This window comes from Pelodiscus sinensis, chromosome 3 (assembly GCF_052426305.1).
Source record: "Pelodiscus sinensis isolate ZL-2025 chromosome 3, ASM5242630v1, whole genome shotgun sequence".
Classification (NCBI taxonomy): domain Eukaryota; kingdom Metazoa; phylum Chordata; order Testudines; family Trionychidae; genus Pelodiscus; species Pelodiscus sinensis.
The window spans coordinates 98381454-98398453 of record NC_143054.1 but is presented as its reverse complement, the minus strand read 5'-3'; the positions used below and the strand labels follow the sequence as shown (position 1 = coordinate 98398453).

The window sequence follows — 17000 nt, the reverse complement described above, 5'->3', positions numbered from 1 at the left end:
TTAAGCTAGCTGAACATGAAGAAGGGAAGTAAATAAACCCTCAAAGTGCCGGATTATCCTGTTATTCCATGATAAAATGGCAATGTCTGCTGTAGACTTCTTCAAGGGCTACAGTAAAAGAGAAAGCTAGCGGGAACAGAGAAAAAGATATCACTTTGAACTCAAAATTCTTCTGTAGCAACCTTAAGGACTTTAGTCACAGGCCAAAGTGTAATGTTATCTATTTGAATGTGGTCACATACCTCATGGCAATTGTGATGCTCCATTTCACACTTAAAAATAAAATAATTAAATGCATTATATATGTCAAACACATATTTCAACCACAAATGCTACACAATTCCATAGGCTTGATCCTGTGCTCACTTATGCAAAGGAAGTGATGCACAATCACAATGATGGTGGTTCTAACTCCACAACTTTTACTCATAACAGACTGCATATATTCTGGGAACTGCTGTTTTTTATTATGTTTTCCATACACAGAACAATTATATTTCTGACCATTCGTATTTAGAACAGCAACAGAACAAGAAAAACAATGAAGAACAAGAGTAAAGTCCTCACAAGACAGCATTATATGGTTTCCTTGGTAACATGATGGTTCCGCTGAATTTGCCAACAGCAAATTCCCAGAAATTGTATAGTTCAAAATACAGAAACAAAATCAGAATAATTACCAGCTAAAATCCACCATAGTTTAACAAGCTACTCTCTTAACAAGCAACTAGAATGATACATTCTCCCCCCCTCTACCCAAGGGGATATGTGTGTTAACAAATTTTTAATGCTAAGTGTTGTGTCAAAAAGTTGGTAGTGAGAGATCTTAAGATGGCTAGTATAATCAATGGTTGTGTCCAAATGAGGTGATTTTAACTTGTGTTCATCGTGCAGTGAGTCTCACCTATGAACACTTGTGCAATGCTTCTGAAATAGAATTTTTCAGTCACCTTTAGATTCAGAATCCTTTTCTTACTGAAGTCAATGGAAAAACTCTCACTAATTTCAGTGGGATCAGGATTAGGCCCCTGTGATCCAGAGACATATTGTGCCATAATCATGCTATTGCACAGATACTATTTATGCTGTGGTAGTCAGAGCCTGTTAACTATCAGGCTGTGTCTAGACTGGCAAGTTTTTCCGCAAAATCATCTGCCTTTGTGGAAAAACTTGCCAGCTGTCTACACTGCCCGCTTGAATTTCTGGAAAAGCACTGATGATCTCATGTAAGATCGTCAGTGCTTTTCCGGAAATACAATGCTGCTCCCGTTCGGGCAAAAGTCTTTTTCCCAAAGACTTTTGCGCAAAAGGGCCAGTGTAGACAGCACAGTACTGTTTTCTGCAAAAAAGCCCCGATCACGAAAATGGCGATCGGGGCTTTTTTGCGGAAAACCGCGTCTAGATTGGCAACGGACGCTTTTCCGCAAAAAGTGCTTTTGCGGAAAGGCATCCTGCCAATCTAGATGTACTTTTCCAAAAATGCTTTTAACGGAAAACTTTTCCATTAAAAGAATTTTCGGAAAATCATGCCAGTGTAGATGTAGCCTCAGTGTTTTAATGCTGCAATGACACACACATATACGCAAACACAGAATTGTATACAACAGAATGTTGCTGGTATATATTGTACACAAGTTGCTATAAATTGTATTGGAACTCACATATGCATGACATGTTGAAAAATAAGTGTAAGACTACTTGTATTATACCACCTTAATATCCATTATTCTAATTAATGCAACTTTTCAGTAGACCTGTTAGAAGCTGGCTTGTGTTCTAAACCCTGAAGGTTTACATCACTTCCAAAACTCTTGTATATGTGTTTTAAATATATTTACTGTCATAACTCTAAATATATTTGTTATCCATATACAGTAAAAATCCGATGGTCCGGCATCTGACGGTCCGGCACTCCTGATGGTCCGGCACCATCAGGAACCCGGAAGTGCTCCGGGCAGCTGGACCATTGGAGCTGCTCTGCCCCCAGCTTCCCCGATTCAGCCACTGCTAAAACTGACCAGCGCTGAATCCAGGAAGCAGGGGGCAGAATAGCTGGAGTGCTGCCGGGTAGGTCCAGTAGCGCTGCCCCTCGGGGCTGTGGGACCAACCCAGCAGCACCCCAGCTGTCCCGGATTCAGCCGCTGCTGAAATTGACCAGCGGCTGACTCCAGGAAGCCCGATACAGAGCTGCTCTGCCCCAGCTTCCTGGAATCAGCCCTGGTCAGTTTCAGCAGCAGCTGACTTGGGTACACCTGGGACAGAGAAGCTGGGGTGCTGCTGGGTTGGTCCCTGCAGCGCCGAGGTTTGGCGCTACCAGACCAACCCAGCAGCGCCCCAGCTGCTCTGTCCCAGGCGTCCCGATTCAGCCGCTGCTGAAACTGACCAGGGCTGACTCCAGGAAGCCCGGGGCAGAGCAGCTCTGCCTCTGGCTTTCTGGAGTCAGCCGCTGATAAGTTTCAGCAGCGGCTGACTTGGGGACACCTGGGGCAGAGCAGCTGGGGTGCTGCTAGGTTGGTCCAGTAGCGCCGAGGAGCAGCACTGCGGGACCAACCCGTCAGCACCACAGCTGCTCTGCCCCAGGCGTCCCCAAGAGCAGCTGGGGTGCTGACGGGTTGGTCTCGCGACACCAAGGGTCGGCGCTACTGGACCAACCCAGCAGCACCCCAGCTGCTCTGCTGCAGGCGTCCCCGATTCAGCCGCTGCTGAAACTGACCAGCAGCGGCTGAATCGGGGACTCCTGGGGCAGAGCCGGACTATCAGAAGGGAGGGCTATGAAGGGTCTGGGGTAGCATTCCCCCCACCCCACCCCAGACCCCTCATAGCCCCCCCTTCTGATAGTCCAGCATATCTGATAATCCGGCACCCCCTGGGTCCTAAAGATGCCGGATTATCGGAAGTTTACTGTAAATGGCTAGTTCATTTTTTAAGCCTGCTAAATTGCTGACCTCAGTCAGAATGAGTTTCACAATCCAAGGGTGTGTCTACACTGCAGGGCTTAACTTGAAATAAGCTACGCAAATTGAGCTACATCAATTGTGTATGTTATTTCAAAATAGCTTATTTCGAAATAGGGAGTGTCTATACAGCACATATTTCAAAATGGAGCACTCTTTCTACAACTTCCCTTATTCCTCATACAATGAGGGTTATAGGAGTCGGAATAAAAGGTCCTCCAGCTTGACAGTATTTTGACACTATTTTAAAATAACTGCCTGCTGTGTAAAGTGGATTAAGGTATTTCAGAATAGCGCTAGTTATTTCGAAATAGTGTTGCAGTGTACATGTACCCTTATTCTGTGTTGCATGCAAAATAATTCCCTTTATCATTTAAAACTGTTTCACTTTTCTGTTTCATTGAATTCTCACTTATTATTTTACTAAAAGTAAAAATGGACATTTCTGATCTAACTTCTGTATGACTTTCAGTACTGTATATTTAGTTTTATCGTGTCCCTTCTTCTTTTCCTCTGTAAGGTAAATACCAATCATTTCAATCTCTTTTCATATAAGATTTTTCATGCCCATAATAATTCTTATTATCTATTTCTGAAACTCCTTTATTTGTGTGATATCTTTTTCAGGGTGTAATAGCATTACAATATTTCCATATAATTTTCTGTCCCAATTGTTATGCATCCTAGAGTATTATTTGTTTTTTAACTGCTGAAGTACTTTGAGCAGAGGGCTTTACTGAATTCTCCTATGATGGGGTATATTAGGCCTGTATTTGATAAGAAGGGGTTAACCCCATATTGTGGGCAGAGGAAGCCTCACAGCCATGCCACTGCTGGGCATGCTCCAACTGGAGCTTCAGTATAAAAGGGAGCAGCCCAGCTCAATAGGAGTTGGTTGCCAAGGAGGGAGGATGCATATTGCAGGGTCCCTTTTGGGAGCTGCTAGAGCCCGAGGCTGTAGTTACCTGACTGCTTGCACAAGCCCAAGACGGAATGGAGTCATTGAGATTTCTCAAGCTGATGAACCCAGGGACCCAAGAGACCTGCGGACAACAGTGCTAGAAAACAGCATTTGAAGTAACCCCAAGGAGCTAGACACCATGGCTACGTCTAGACTGGCATGATTTTCCGGAAATGCTTTTAACAAAAAAGTTTTCCGTTAAAAGCATTTCGGAAAAGAGCATCTAGATTGGCACGGATGCTTTTCCGCAAAAGCACTTTTTGTGGAAAAGTGTCCGTGGCCAATCTAGATGCGCTTTTGTGCAAAAAAGCCCCGATCGCCATTTTCGCGATCAGGGCATTTTTGCGCAAAACAAATCTCAGCTGTCTACACTGGCCCTTTTGTGCAAAAGTTTTGGGCAAAAAGGACTTTTGCCCGAATGGGAGCAGCATAGTATTTCCGCAAAAAGCACTGATTTCTTACAGTAGGAAGTAAGTGCTTTTGCGGAAATTCAAGCGGCTAGTGTAGACAGCTGGCAAGTTTTTCCGGAAAAGCGGCTGATATTCTGGAAAAACTGGCCAGTCTAGACACAGCCCATCTGGTTATGGAAATGGGATGAAGGCAGCAAAAGTTGCATATAAAACAAAAATATTTAGATTAGTCAAAATTAGACTAACTTTAGAGGGACCTAACTAAATTGATGAATTGGCAACATGATGGCAAATGAAATTCAGTGTTGACAAATGGAAAGTAGTGCATATTTGGATGAAACAACTAGATCTCTGCTGCCCTATTGGTGCATCTATTTGATGCTACAAGGGTTTTAGGTTGGCATCTGGTGCAGTAGGGAGGGCCCAAGTCTCCCTACCTCAGACACAAACCCTACTGTTGTGGTTCATTTTCCCCCCTTGGCCACTAGGCCATGCAGTCCCACTGAGGAGGGCAGCCATATTAACTCTGGCCATTAGGCCATACTTCCTTAAGGCTAAGGATGGTCATTTGGACTCAGCTGAGGGGCCATAATACCTCTCCCCCTGCCCAGAGTGTAATGGGGTCTACAGGCCCACAATGATGTCCAGGTCTTTTTCCTGAGTTGCTGCTGTTAATTTAGGATCTTGAAAGGTGTATAAATAGTTGTTTCATCCAAATATGCACTACTTTACATTTGTCAGCACTGAATTTAATTTGCCATCATGTTGCCAATTCATCAATTTAGTTAGGTCCCTCTAAAGTTAGTCTAGTTTTGACTAATCTAAATATTTTTGTTTTATATGCAACTTTTGCTATTCTGTAGCTCATCCTATTTTCCAGATCATGAATACAACAGTGATCACAATACGCAAACTTTTGATGCCCATTGTAAATTCTTTTACTGTGTTGCAAAAATGATTTATTCCCATTCTGTTTTTGTCTTCTAGCCAGTTTCTAAGCTAGATAGTGTTCTTTTAAATAAAGATATGCATGCATTTAATGAGTACAGATCTTTTCAGAAGTTCAGATAATTTATCAGTCAAATACATATTTAGTGACTGTCACGTTACTGGAATTTGAGGGAAGCAGCCGGATCATGGCTGTACCCATAGGTGGGGGTGCTGGCCCCAACAATGATAGAGAAGGGGGCCATGTGGGGTATTGAATGGGAGCTTGTTGTTTTCTGATCCTGTGTATGCTATTTTTGTGAGTGTATAATGTCTGTGTGAGCAGATAGGAATCTGTAATCTGTGTGGAAGCTGAATATTTCTCTGAATGTGATTAAGCATTGCTATGGACAGGCTGAGTAGCGAAGCCCTGTGGAACAATGGCACTTGATGGGCCAAGGACACACCTAAAGCATGAGGGCCGAGACCTAAGAGCTGCCAGCAGAGAGAGGCTGAGGACCAGAAGACCGACTGAGACCAGAAGAGGCCAGGAAGGGGGTATAAAGAGGCCATGTGGTCAATGCCATTTTGGCTTGAGCTCAGCACTTCATCCCAGAGGCAGCATTGCAGGGATTGAAGGGCCTGAAAGACCTGTGGACCCATCCTGATCTTAGGATGCGCAATAAGAACTTTTAAACCAGCAGCTGCAACATCTCTGCTAGAGCCTGCACCGAGAACTGGGAGATTCGGCGCATGTAACGTACTGTACTTTAATAACCTTACTCTCATGCTTTTCTTTCTTGTGTTAATAAACCTTTAGTTGTTAGATGCTAAAGGATTGGCCCAGTGTGATTTGTGGGTAAGGTCCAAGGGATAAATTGGCCACAGATCTGTGGCTGGTTTCCTGGAACCGGACAGAACTTGTTCGGGGTAGGTGGGATTGGGTGCTAGGACCCCCCACCTGTGTATGAGGTCTGGGGCCATCTGGGGCACGGTTATTGCTGGGGTGTCGGAGGGGTTTTGCTCGTGAGGCTTCAGGCAGGCTGCTGAAGCGCTCTGTGGGACTGGTTTGTGGCCTGTGTGGAGAGGTCACCAGTCGGGGGGCTGTAAGGAGCCCCGGATTCGAGCAATTCACCCTGAGCGGACGCCCTCAGCTGTGCCCAGACACGGCCCGGTCTGACACAGTGACATTGACACTCTATTTTAAAAGTTAACCCAAAAGTGACACACTATGTCACCTGGAATTAACTTTCTCCAAACCATGCTCTGTTTAGTTGTAGTTTTAAACGAAGTAGTGTTTAAGTACAATCTCTGTATAGAGTATCACTTGAACTATCTTACACATTATCAAGATAGCTTTCCCAATTATCACCTCTAATACCATTAACTCACAAACATCCCACTCTCCCCACCTCTAATATCGTCAATTCACAGACACTTACCTTCCTTCCTCCCCCCGCCCTGCATTCCCCTCCTGTTCTGAAATGTGATTTGTCCTTTTCATATGTGTTCATTTTTTTTAATTGTATCCTTTGGTATATATGGTTGTGACTATTTTCTTCCACTATTTGATCTGAGGAAGTGGGTCTGGCCCACGAAAGCTCATCTTGTTAGTCTTTAAAGTGCTACATTGTCCTGCATTTTGCTTCAGCTACCCCAGACTAACACGGCTACATTTCTATCACTATTCTGTATAGAGTATTGATACCTAAAGCTTTTTAGACAGTTACGAAGCTGAGCAACGTGTATATGATTGGGGACTGTTCTCCCACTACAAGCAAGTAGAAAAAGGCAGCCGCTACAGTATTTCATAAAATTGTTCCTGTTCAGAAAACTAAAGGCCTTGTTAGCCATTTAAGCACAGTTGACTTACTGAATAATCTTGCTGTGAATCTTCTGAGGACTGGGAATTATATAAAGTGAATAGAAAAGAGGTTCTTTTGAAAATGTGTTATGAGATTCCCAGAAGACATTTTACTGGTCAAAAAGGGTATGTCTATGTTGCATTCCTCCTTCAAGAGAGGAATGCAAATGCAGACAAACGAAATTGGAAATGAAGCGTAAATTTTAATTTCCCGCGCATCATTTGCATAATTGCAGCCAGCCGTTTTTCCGAAATATCATATTACGAGGGGAAAAAGTGGTTATTTCGAAAAGAAACCCTTCCTTTGAAATAACCCTTAAACCTCATTTTTAAAGAGTAAGGATTATTTTGAAGGAAGGATTTCTTTTAGAAATAACCCAGTTTTTTTCTTGAAATACAGTATTTTGGAAAAGTGGCAGGCTGCAATTATGCAAATGAAGCATGGGAAATTCAAATCCACGCTTCATTTGCAGTTTTGTTTGTCTGCATTTGCATTCCTCTCTCAAAGGAGGAATGTAATGTAAACATACTGAAAGAGAACTACACAAAAAAAAATCACTATCCAGAAGCTTTATTCCTTAAAATGTGTAAATAGTTTTGAAATGTTTCATTAAATGATAATTAATTTTTTTTTAAATGTACTAACACAGGAAGCTGGAAGACAGATGATTACTGATGGGTTTTGGATACTTCTAGGTCAACAGTTCTGATCAGCCACTTGATGATAACCAAAGTTATTACTATCTGCTGGTTGTTTAGCCTCTGAGAAATAGATTGGTTGTCTCAATTCAGTTCCTAGTACATATATCTTTACATAAGAAATATCTTTTTAAGGCAGTCTCAGTGAAGGGAGTAGGGTCTGAATGATTATAGAGAATGAACTTTTTCACCTCAAGAGGCACTATCTTTAGGCTAAAGATGTTGAAGGCAGATAGGCAGGATACTGTCAGGCTGTGTCTACATTGGCAAGATTTTCCGCAAAAGCAGCTGCTTTTGTGCAAAATCTTGCCACCTGTCTACACTGGCTGCGAGTACTTGCGCAAGAACACTGACGTTCTAATGTCTAAAATCAGTGTTTCTTGCGCAAATACTCTGATGCTCCCGCTCAGGGATAAGCCCTCTTGTGCAACTGTTCTTGCTCAAGAGGCCAGTGTAGACAGGCAACGTTAATTTCTTGTGCAAGAAAGCCCAATGGCTAAAATGGCCGTTGGAGCTTTTTTGCGCAAGAGAGCATCAACACTGGCACCAGGGCCGGCCCGAGCCCTTTTGGTGCCCTCAGCCCAGGTGCGCGGTGCCGCTCCTGGGTGCAGGGCGCATGCGCATACCGGCCACGGCCTCTGGCAGGGCCCGACAGCCATGGGAGGAAGGGCGCTGCTGGCTGGTGCCGTGGGGATGCAGGCAGGTCAGTGCTGTGGGAGCCGGGCGCGCAACTCCTGATGGCAGCTGTAAGGGACACCATCAAGTGCCTCTCATCGGTTGGCGCCCTGGGAGCTGCCCGGCTCGCCCATGCCTCCGTCCAACTGACTGGCACGGATGCTTTTGCGCAAAAGCACATCTCTTGCACAAAGGCACATGCCAATGTAGACGCTCTGTTGCGCAAATACTTTAATGCAAAAACTCCTGCGTTATAAGTATTTGCGCAAAACCTTGCCAATGTAGACGTAGCCTCATAGTGCTCAAATTGCTGCTACAGTTTAAATCTCTTTAGTGTGGTACCCTTAGGTCCCGATTGGTGTTAAACTAGAAAATTTGTCATATCATGGGGGGGGGGGGGGGTTCAATATTGTCTAGCAGCATTGCCAACACTTCCACTGCTTACAGGGCTCTTAGAAGACATTTAGGGGTAAATTAGTGCTAAATAACAACACAGAACACTGAGAGCCAGGACTGGTGGGTGAAAACTTTATGGGACCGTGGGAAAGTTGGCTACTCACGTAAGTGGACGTCAGCAAGATTTTACTAATGTTGCCAGACCAGAGTGTGCAGGACTAGAGAAATTCAACTTGTATCACATTGCACATGACCGGTGGCTTGACAATCTTCATTTGTATTCTTTGCTGTTAGGCGGACACCTTTAGCTTGGTCTACACCAGGGGTCTCCAAACTACGGCCCGGGGGCCGGATGCGGCCCGCGAGGCCCTCTCATCCGGCCCGTGGAGACCTTTTTGGATTCAAAGGCAGAAGAAGTGAGATTGTTTCAAAACCCATTTGAAGCAGATGTGGCCAGTTGCCCAGATGAACTGCAGCTGGAAGTCATTGAGTTGCAAGCAAATGACCTCCTTAGGGACAAGTTCAAAATAGGACTGGTGGGTTTTTACCAGTTTTTGCCCAAGGAAGACTTTCCTAATGTCAAAACTTTTGCATCAATGTACCTTTCAATCTTTGGAACAACATACCTGTGTGAACAAACATTTTCAAGAATGAAATACGTGAAGAACAATTTGAGAACAAACTTGTCCGATGATAATCTCAGGTCACTGTTGATGTTAGGGACAACAAATCTAAAGCCAGAAATGTCTGCTATTTTGGCATCCAGGAAACAATTTCACCATTCACACTAATACAGGTGTTCATGTGTAGTGTATGAATGTGTTATTAAATAATAACTGAATAAAATAATATTAAATAAATAATTAAAAACAACATCCATGTTTTGATTGTTTTTTATTTGGACCTCAAGTGTGCAGTCGGCCCCGAACTGCTGTTTGATAGTTAATGCGGCCCTCGGGCTGAAAAGTTTGGAGACCCCTGGTCTACACCAAAGTTAGGCGGACACAGATACCTAACTCAGCAATGTGACACACCTACGTCCTTGAACAATGCCATTCATCTGATTGTCAGTATGAATGCCAGTGAGGTACTGGGGGGGGCACTGATGACAAGGGTGTCAGGGCAGCGGCACAGCTGGGCCAGTCTGGGGAGGATGGGCATGGCCAGTGTGTGCAGAAGGAAGCGCGGGCGGGACGCCGTGGCCAGAGCCTGGTTACTGGGGTGCGGCGCAGGCAGGGGCCCGGGGCAGGGCGTGGCTGGGACTGGCGCGTGGGGAGGCGCAGAGAGCGCGGCGCTGGTGAGGGGGTGACCGGGCTGGGGAGGGACCGCGGGGCAGGGCGGGAGGCGCGAGCGCTGACGCGACATTGGGCAGGGGAAAACTCGCACTCGGCGCACCACCTTGGTTGGCCCGACCGGCGGCGCATGCGCAGACACTAAAGGAGCGCGGGGGGGGGGTGTTTTGCGCCTGCGCACAGCGATTCGGAGCGGCCAGGCGGAGACCAAGATGGCGGCGTAAGGCTGCGGCCACCAGCGCCACCGAGTGCGAGCGACGCCGCCGCCGCCATGTCGCGGCACAGGAACGTCCGAGGCTATAACTACGACGAAGGTAGCGAGACGCCTCCGCCTTTCCTGTCCCCGGTCTCTCCGAGTAGCTGCCCCTCGGTCCGGCCTGGCAGCCTCAGCGGCCTGAACGCGTCTCCTGGGGCGGACCCGCGTCCCCGCCAGGCCATGGGCCGGGCCCCAGGGGGCAGCAGCGTGTGTGAGGGGGTTAGGCCCTGGGGAGGAGGAGCTGGGATGGGGGCTTACTGGGCCCCATGGGAGGGGGCTGTTTCCCTTCCAGTGCCCAGGCAGGGCTTGTTTACGAAGCGCCGTGCGAGGCGCGTGGGTTTAACTCCTTCCCTTGCAGCTCACCCATCCCCACTCTGCGCGGGGCTTTCACAGCGCGGCGGCGGCGGGGGGGGGATACTAAAGAAGTAGAAAAGCATTTTAAAAGCACCTCATCTGGCAGGGGTTGACGAGGTGGGGGGGGACGGGAGCGTACTGCTTTCTGCTCTCTTGGAAACTGGCTGCGTCCCCAGCGGGCAGCGCTCCCTTCCCACCTACTGCGGACAAGCTTGTTTCCCCCCAGCCCGGCGGCTGGGCGCTGCGTGTTCCCTGTGTTTCCCGGCACCGCGCGTGACGTCACAACCACCCGACCCATCCATCCAGGCGGCCTGTTGCTCTTGGGCAGGCAGGAAAAGAGGGGATTTGTAGGGCCGGTAATAGAGCAGCTGGTTTCTAGACACTTTGTCTTAAGATGGAAATGTTTAAGGCTCTGTGTATCTTATGTTTGCCTTCGTATAACTATATTATTACCAGCTCCTGTGTCAGAGTAGCTTAGCTGGATATACTAGCGTTCTTTGATATTCTGTCTCATTTACTTAGGAGCTCACTTATCAGTGATTTGAAATATTGATTTTGCACCTCTCTTTAACCAGGGTGTGTAGCTCCTCTTAGTAGTTTAGGTCTAATTTGTATCAGTTTATCTTCCAGCTGTGTTATTACAAGAAACTCAGGTCACTAAGATCTTTTCCTTATTTTTCACCAGCGTAGCTATAGTAATCCAGTCACCTCAATGTAGATATATTGCACTCATGTAAAATGGGGTTTGTACTATTAGGGTTTATTAAACTACACGAATGAAAGCAACACTTCATTAATCCAACATCTACATTAGGGCTACGTCTACACTGGCATGATTTTCCGGAAATGCTTTTAACGGAAAAGTTTTCCATTAAAAGCATTTTCGGAAAAGTGCATCTAGATTGGCAGGACGCTTTTCTGCAAAAGCACTTTTTGCGGAAAAGCAGCCGTGGCCAATCTAGACGTGGTTTTCCGCAAAAAAGCTCCGATCGCCGTTTTCGCGATTGGGGCTTTTTTGCGGAAAACAAATCTCTGCTGTCTACATTGGCCCTTTTGCGCAAAAGTTTTTCGGAAAAAGACTTTTGCACGAACGGGAGCAGCATAGTATTTCCACAAAAGCACTGACAATCTTACATGAGATCATCAGTGCTTTTCCGGAAATTCAAGCGGGCAGTGTAGACAGCTGGCAAGTTTTTCCGCAAAAGCAGATGGTTTTGTGGAAAAACTTGCCAGTCTAGACACAGCCTAGGAGTTTGGCTCACTGGTGAAAATTAACCTAAAATAGACATGGGTGTTCTCTGCTTGATTATTTCACCCTTTGAAAATTAAATCAATTTCACCTATTCTGTATTAGGGTTAAGATCTACAAATGTCCCTACTTATAAGTGGTTTTCAGTTTCCTGTTAAAAACTTGGGTCCCTATCCTTCAAACACAAATGAGTAGTTCTGCACATGATTAATCCTTTTCATTCAGACTACACTGCTTATGCAGCTAAAGTTATTTGCATAAGTGTTTGCTGGATTGGAGCCTTTAATTGCTATCTGTGTATAATGGCCATCTTATGTACACCAGAAACTTAGTCTACAATTCATGTTGTATCTAAATTTGTTCTGTGTGTATGTATATGTCTGTACACATAAGTATAAATATACATCCAGAGAGACATACATTATAGAGACATGTTGCCTGTACCATAAAGTTTTGGTATGAGTTTATGTTTTCGGTTGATGATGCAATTTTCTATGTTTGTATCAGTAAATAAAATGAAATCACTTCTAGTGCTGGACAGGGCATATCAGATCTTGCATTCCTACAGCAAAGGTGGTTAGTTCACTGAAATTAGGGACAAGAAAGACCATTTACACATCTCATATGTATTTCCTCGTTTTTGTCCAAAATTTTGCTGACGTTAATCTCACTGCGTTAGCTCTGCCAGGAATAGCCATGGTGGAGTGTTAGTGCATATCTAATGATGTCATGGCTAAATCACAGGCAGTCACTTGTGCTTTCACTAGCTTGCTCATCATTGTTACCTCTGCTATAGCTATGCTGACTTGGGAAAAATTGGGAAAACAAAAGGAGAAAATGCATCTCCTTCAGTGAAAAATCAAACCATGCTTGTACTGGTATGATTCCATATGAGTTATTGTGGGTAGTTTTTCTTTTTAATAATTTTGCTGTTCTTCCTCTATCCTCTACAATTAAAACTCATAAATACAAAAGGAGGGGGAATAATTTTTCAGTGGCTAAAATGGATATAGTAATAATTGCCACACTTATTTATAAATACATCTGGCAATGTCCAAAGAGAAGATCAATACTATTTTTCGGGGTGTAATACAATTTTGTTTTAGGTATGGATATTAAATTTTGATTAATCAGCTAATCGAGTAGTTGATGGAATTTCCATCGACTCCTTGATTAGTTGATAAAGGGTGGAGGGTGCTTGCTATCCCACTGTGCCCCGTCCTTTGAAATATACAAGAGCGGCCCACGACTCTTGTACATTTCAAAGGGATAGGTGCAGTGGAATGTAAGTGACTAGTTGACTATCGGATAAGCAGAAGTGTATTGGATAGTTGACTAGTGATGCGACTAGTTGCTTCTCCTCATCCCCCCCCCTTGCTGCCTCTATCAGAGAGAGGTGGCAAGGGGGCGAGGAGCAGAGCCAATGCTGAGGGGAGCCAGCTTAAAAGCCGGTTTCCCCCCAGCACAATCGATGCGGGTGGCAGAGGAGGTAGAGGCACAGTTGGAAACCGCGCGAGTGGTGTCTGAAGCAGTCTTCACTTGTGCCACTTTTGCTTTTCTGCTTTTCAAAAGCAGAAGCTCTGCAGGGAGCACAGGGCCAGTGGGGGAGTCCCTGCTGGTACCCCGCTCTCTGCAGTGCTTCCTTCTTCTCAAGAGCCCCACAGTGGCTTTTGTACATTTCAAAGGCTCAGGAGCTGCAGGGATCTCTGGGCCAGTCCCCTGCTGACCCTGCACTCCCTGCGGGACTTCCTCTTTTGAACTGTAGCAAGAGCCCAGCAGGAAAAATCTATGGAAATCCCATTGACTATTCAATTAGTTAATCTAAATTTAACATCCCTAGTGCAGCATTTGGGACCCCACGCAAGTGGGACTGCTTTGGTCCCTGCTTGCAATGTTTCTCCCGCTGCTTCTCTGCCTCCCCTACCCTCCCACGGGGATGGTGCTGGGGGGAACAGATTTTAAGCTGACTCCTCCCAGCACTAGCTCCTGCTCTGCCCCCTCAATGGGTGCCTCTGATAAAGAGGCAGGAAGAAAGGGGTAGGAAGCAACTAGTTGAGTAGTGACTCAGTTACCCAATAAGCCTAGACTTATTGGGTTGTCGACTAGTCACTTACATCCCTGGTTTTAGATTTTGTATTTATGTAAAAATTGATATACCTGTTGTTTATCTGGGAATGATAGGAACACAAGAATTACCATAAGAGATCATACCAGTGATCCATCTGTCTAGTTCAGTATCTTGCCTTTAGCAGCCTGTATCCAGTATCGAATACTTCAAAAGAAGATGTGGGCAATTCCAAGGTAGATAACCAGCAAATAACAAGTTTATAAGAGAAGCTTCTTAATACCTGGTTTATGCTGTGAAGCATGACAATTAATACCTTTTCTATTTTTCTCTATTTAATGTAACTATGTTACATTCTCTATAGAGATAATGTGCTTATTATACATGTATACGTCTGAATCCTGCTAAACTCACATCCTTGATATTTTTTCAATGAGTTCCACTGGTTAATTAGTATGCTTAATTTCAAAAAAATTAATTTTTTTGACTTTCAAGGTCAATGAATGTGCTTTGATTTTTCATTATGAAAGAGATAAATAGAGCATACAATTTATCAGCACTATACTATTTATCATGTTTTAATCTTTATATAGCCCATTTATTGTCTCCTGTTAAAAGGAAAAAGTCCCAGTCTTTTCAGGCTCTCATTATACAGAAGTCTTCCAGGCCTCTGGTTGGTCCCTTCCCTCCTCTTCGCCCCTCCCCCGCTGCTTTGGTTCTTCTTTCAACCTATTCTGTTTCTTCTGTACCCTGAGATGTGGCCAGGACTGAAGGCAGTATTTCAGACAAGGGAGTACCATTGGACTACAGCCTACAGCACGTGCCGTAAGTGGCACACGAGCTGAATTTCTGTGGCATGTGGGGTGGGAGCTCAGCCCCGCTAGCCTCAGGATTGCCGTGCAGCTACAGGCTGGAACACCAGCTCCGGCTTCCTGCTGTGGGAGGGAGAGGGGCAGGATGGGAGAGGTGCACTGCATAGGGTCCAGGGCCTGGGCGTGCAGCTACTGGGAACTATGGGATTAATCTTGCTCCCAGTGCTTCAGGCTCTGCCTCTTGCTGTGGGAGGGTGGGATTGGGGCTGCTCTACAGATCTGAGCTAGGTAGCTGGTCACACATGGAGTGCAGGGCCACACCCTGTGGGGTGTGCACGGCGCTGCTCCCCGTAGGGTGTGTGCGGGGGGTGGGGAGCCCCTTCCTCAGCATCTTCCTATGCCTGGCTGTTCTGGAATCAGCCTCGGGCTCTGCTTGCCCCAGCCCCGGAGCTGCAGGTCAGGGGCAAGCCCTGGCAAAGGGCTGTGCCAGGCAGGGAAGTGACTCTGCCACCTCCACCCCCTAGCCCCTCATTACCCTAGTGCTGCTCCTGGGGGGCTGTGAATCCCAGCGCTGCTGCCCTGCCAGTGAGTGTGCTGGGAGCACAGGGATGTATGGGTAAGGAGGATGCAGGGGAAGGATGGGAGGGGCAAGGGTTGCAATGAGGGGAATGGGATGATGCAGGGGATCAGCTTGGGCAGGGACCATGGGCTGAGGGGAGTGAGGCTGGAGTAGAGAGATGCGGAGGAGGGGAATACAATTTTTCTTTGCAGAAGTTGCATTTTCCTTTATTTCCCCACTTCTTTGCCTTCCTCCCCAACTGATGTGGCTGCATTCTCACCCTCTTGCCTTTTCTGCGTTACTCCCACCCCCAAATTCCCCCTTGTACTCATATCCCCACTCCACCCCTCTCCTGCTGCCAAACTCTTCCAGACCCTGCCCTCTTCACCCTGTCCTACACACCACCTCTTTCCCAGATTCAGCATCTCTATTCCTCTCGCTGGATAAAATAGGCAGTCCCATCCCGCACAATGAACCCCTCATTTTTGTTCCATCCCAGAGCCAAAAATGTCCATAAAATCCACTAACTTTGGAACCCCAGAAAAGTGAATCTGGTCTATGGGAAGCCATGAATCTCAGTCCTCCCTGTTCCTTCCTCTCAGTCTGAGGCTGGAGTATCAAAGGAGTGAGGTGTCTCAGTTGAGGGCAACATTAATGAGGGTTGGGGTTTTTTGGAGGAGTTTTTTTGCTTCTCACTTATGTGGTCCCCAACTGATTTTTCTGTGGGTCAGTGGCCCCAACCCAAAAAAGATTCCCCACTCCTGCCATAAATAAAGAAAACATTGAAACCTTTTGTGTTGGATATAAATTAATAATTTATTTAAAATGAAGTTTGATAAACTAACATGAGAAAGTTAAAATGCTTAATCTGTTTAATAATTTAACTTAAATCATTCTCCCTAGCTGTAGCACTAGCAAAATGGCTCAGGCGTAAGTATGTAATTAACAGTGAGTTTCTGTTAGCAACTAGTGGTCTGTGGAAAGGTTTGCATTGAGCCAGGTGGTCCACAGGGTGCACTGAGAGACCCTCCTCCACTTCCAGGAGAGTGGCCCAGGGCAAGAGGGTTAAATCTTGGCACACCACTTCAGAAAGGTTGCCAACCCCAATTTACATAAAGTCATTCTAAAATGTCTCTATTTTCAGTCTTGTTCTTCATGAATTTTAACATTTTATTTCTTCATGTGTTTTTTTTTTAATTTGATCATCTCTGCATCTTGAGCAGATATTTTCATTAAGCTATTTAATCTTTTTTTCCTAACAAGTTCCATTTGATTTTAGGACTGAATAAAGGAGCGCATTTAAATTTTTATTTCCGAGTTGTTATTTTTCATTTGTCAACATTACAGTTGCACTTACCAGTGTGCATTAGTTTATTTCATTTGAATTTCATCATTAATTTCTCTCCTGTTGGCTAATTTAGTAATTTTGTTTCATCTGCAAAATTTACCACATCACTAGCCAGTCCCTTTTCCAGATAGATAGGAAGTACTTTAAAATACTCAGTCTCAGTGAGGAACCATGGTACA

At 45.4% G+C, this 17000-nt stretch overlaps 1 protein-coding gene across 2 annotated transcripts in view; it reads left to right on the top strand.

The window, feature by feature from the left end:
* The first annotated feature begins 10334 nt into the window (after positions 1-10334).
* HBS1L (HBS1 like translational GTPase) overlaps positions 10335-17000 on the top strand; it is a 113012-nt gene continuing 106346 nt past the window's right edge. Inside the window, exon 1 of one of the 2 annotated variants that reach the window (XM_075924223.2) lies at positions 10335-10492. Coding sequence is in view for 1 of the 2 variants with exons in the window: in XM_075924222.2 (XP_075780337.2) it covers positions 10450-10492 (43 nt within the window). In the remaining variant the exon portion in view is untranslated. The remainder of the gene's footprint in view (positions 10493-17000) is intronic. The other variant, XM_075924222.2, reaches the window with a different exon arrangement.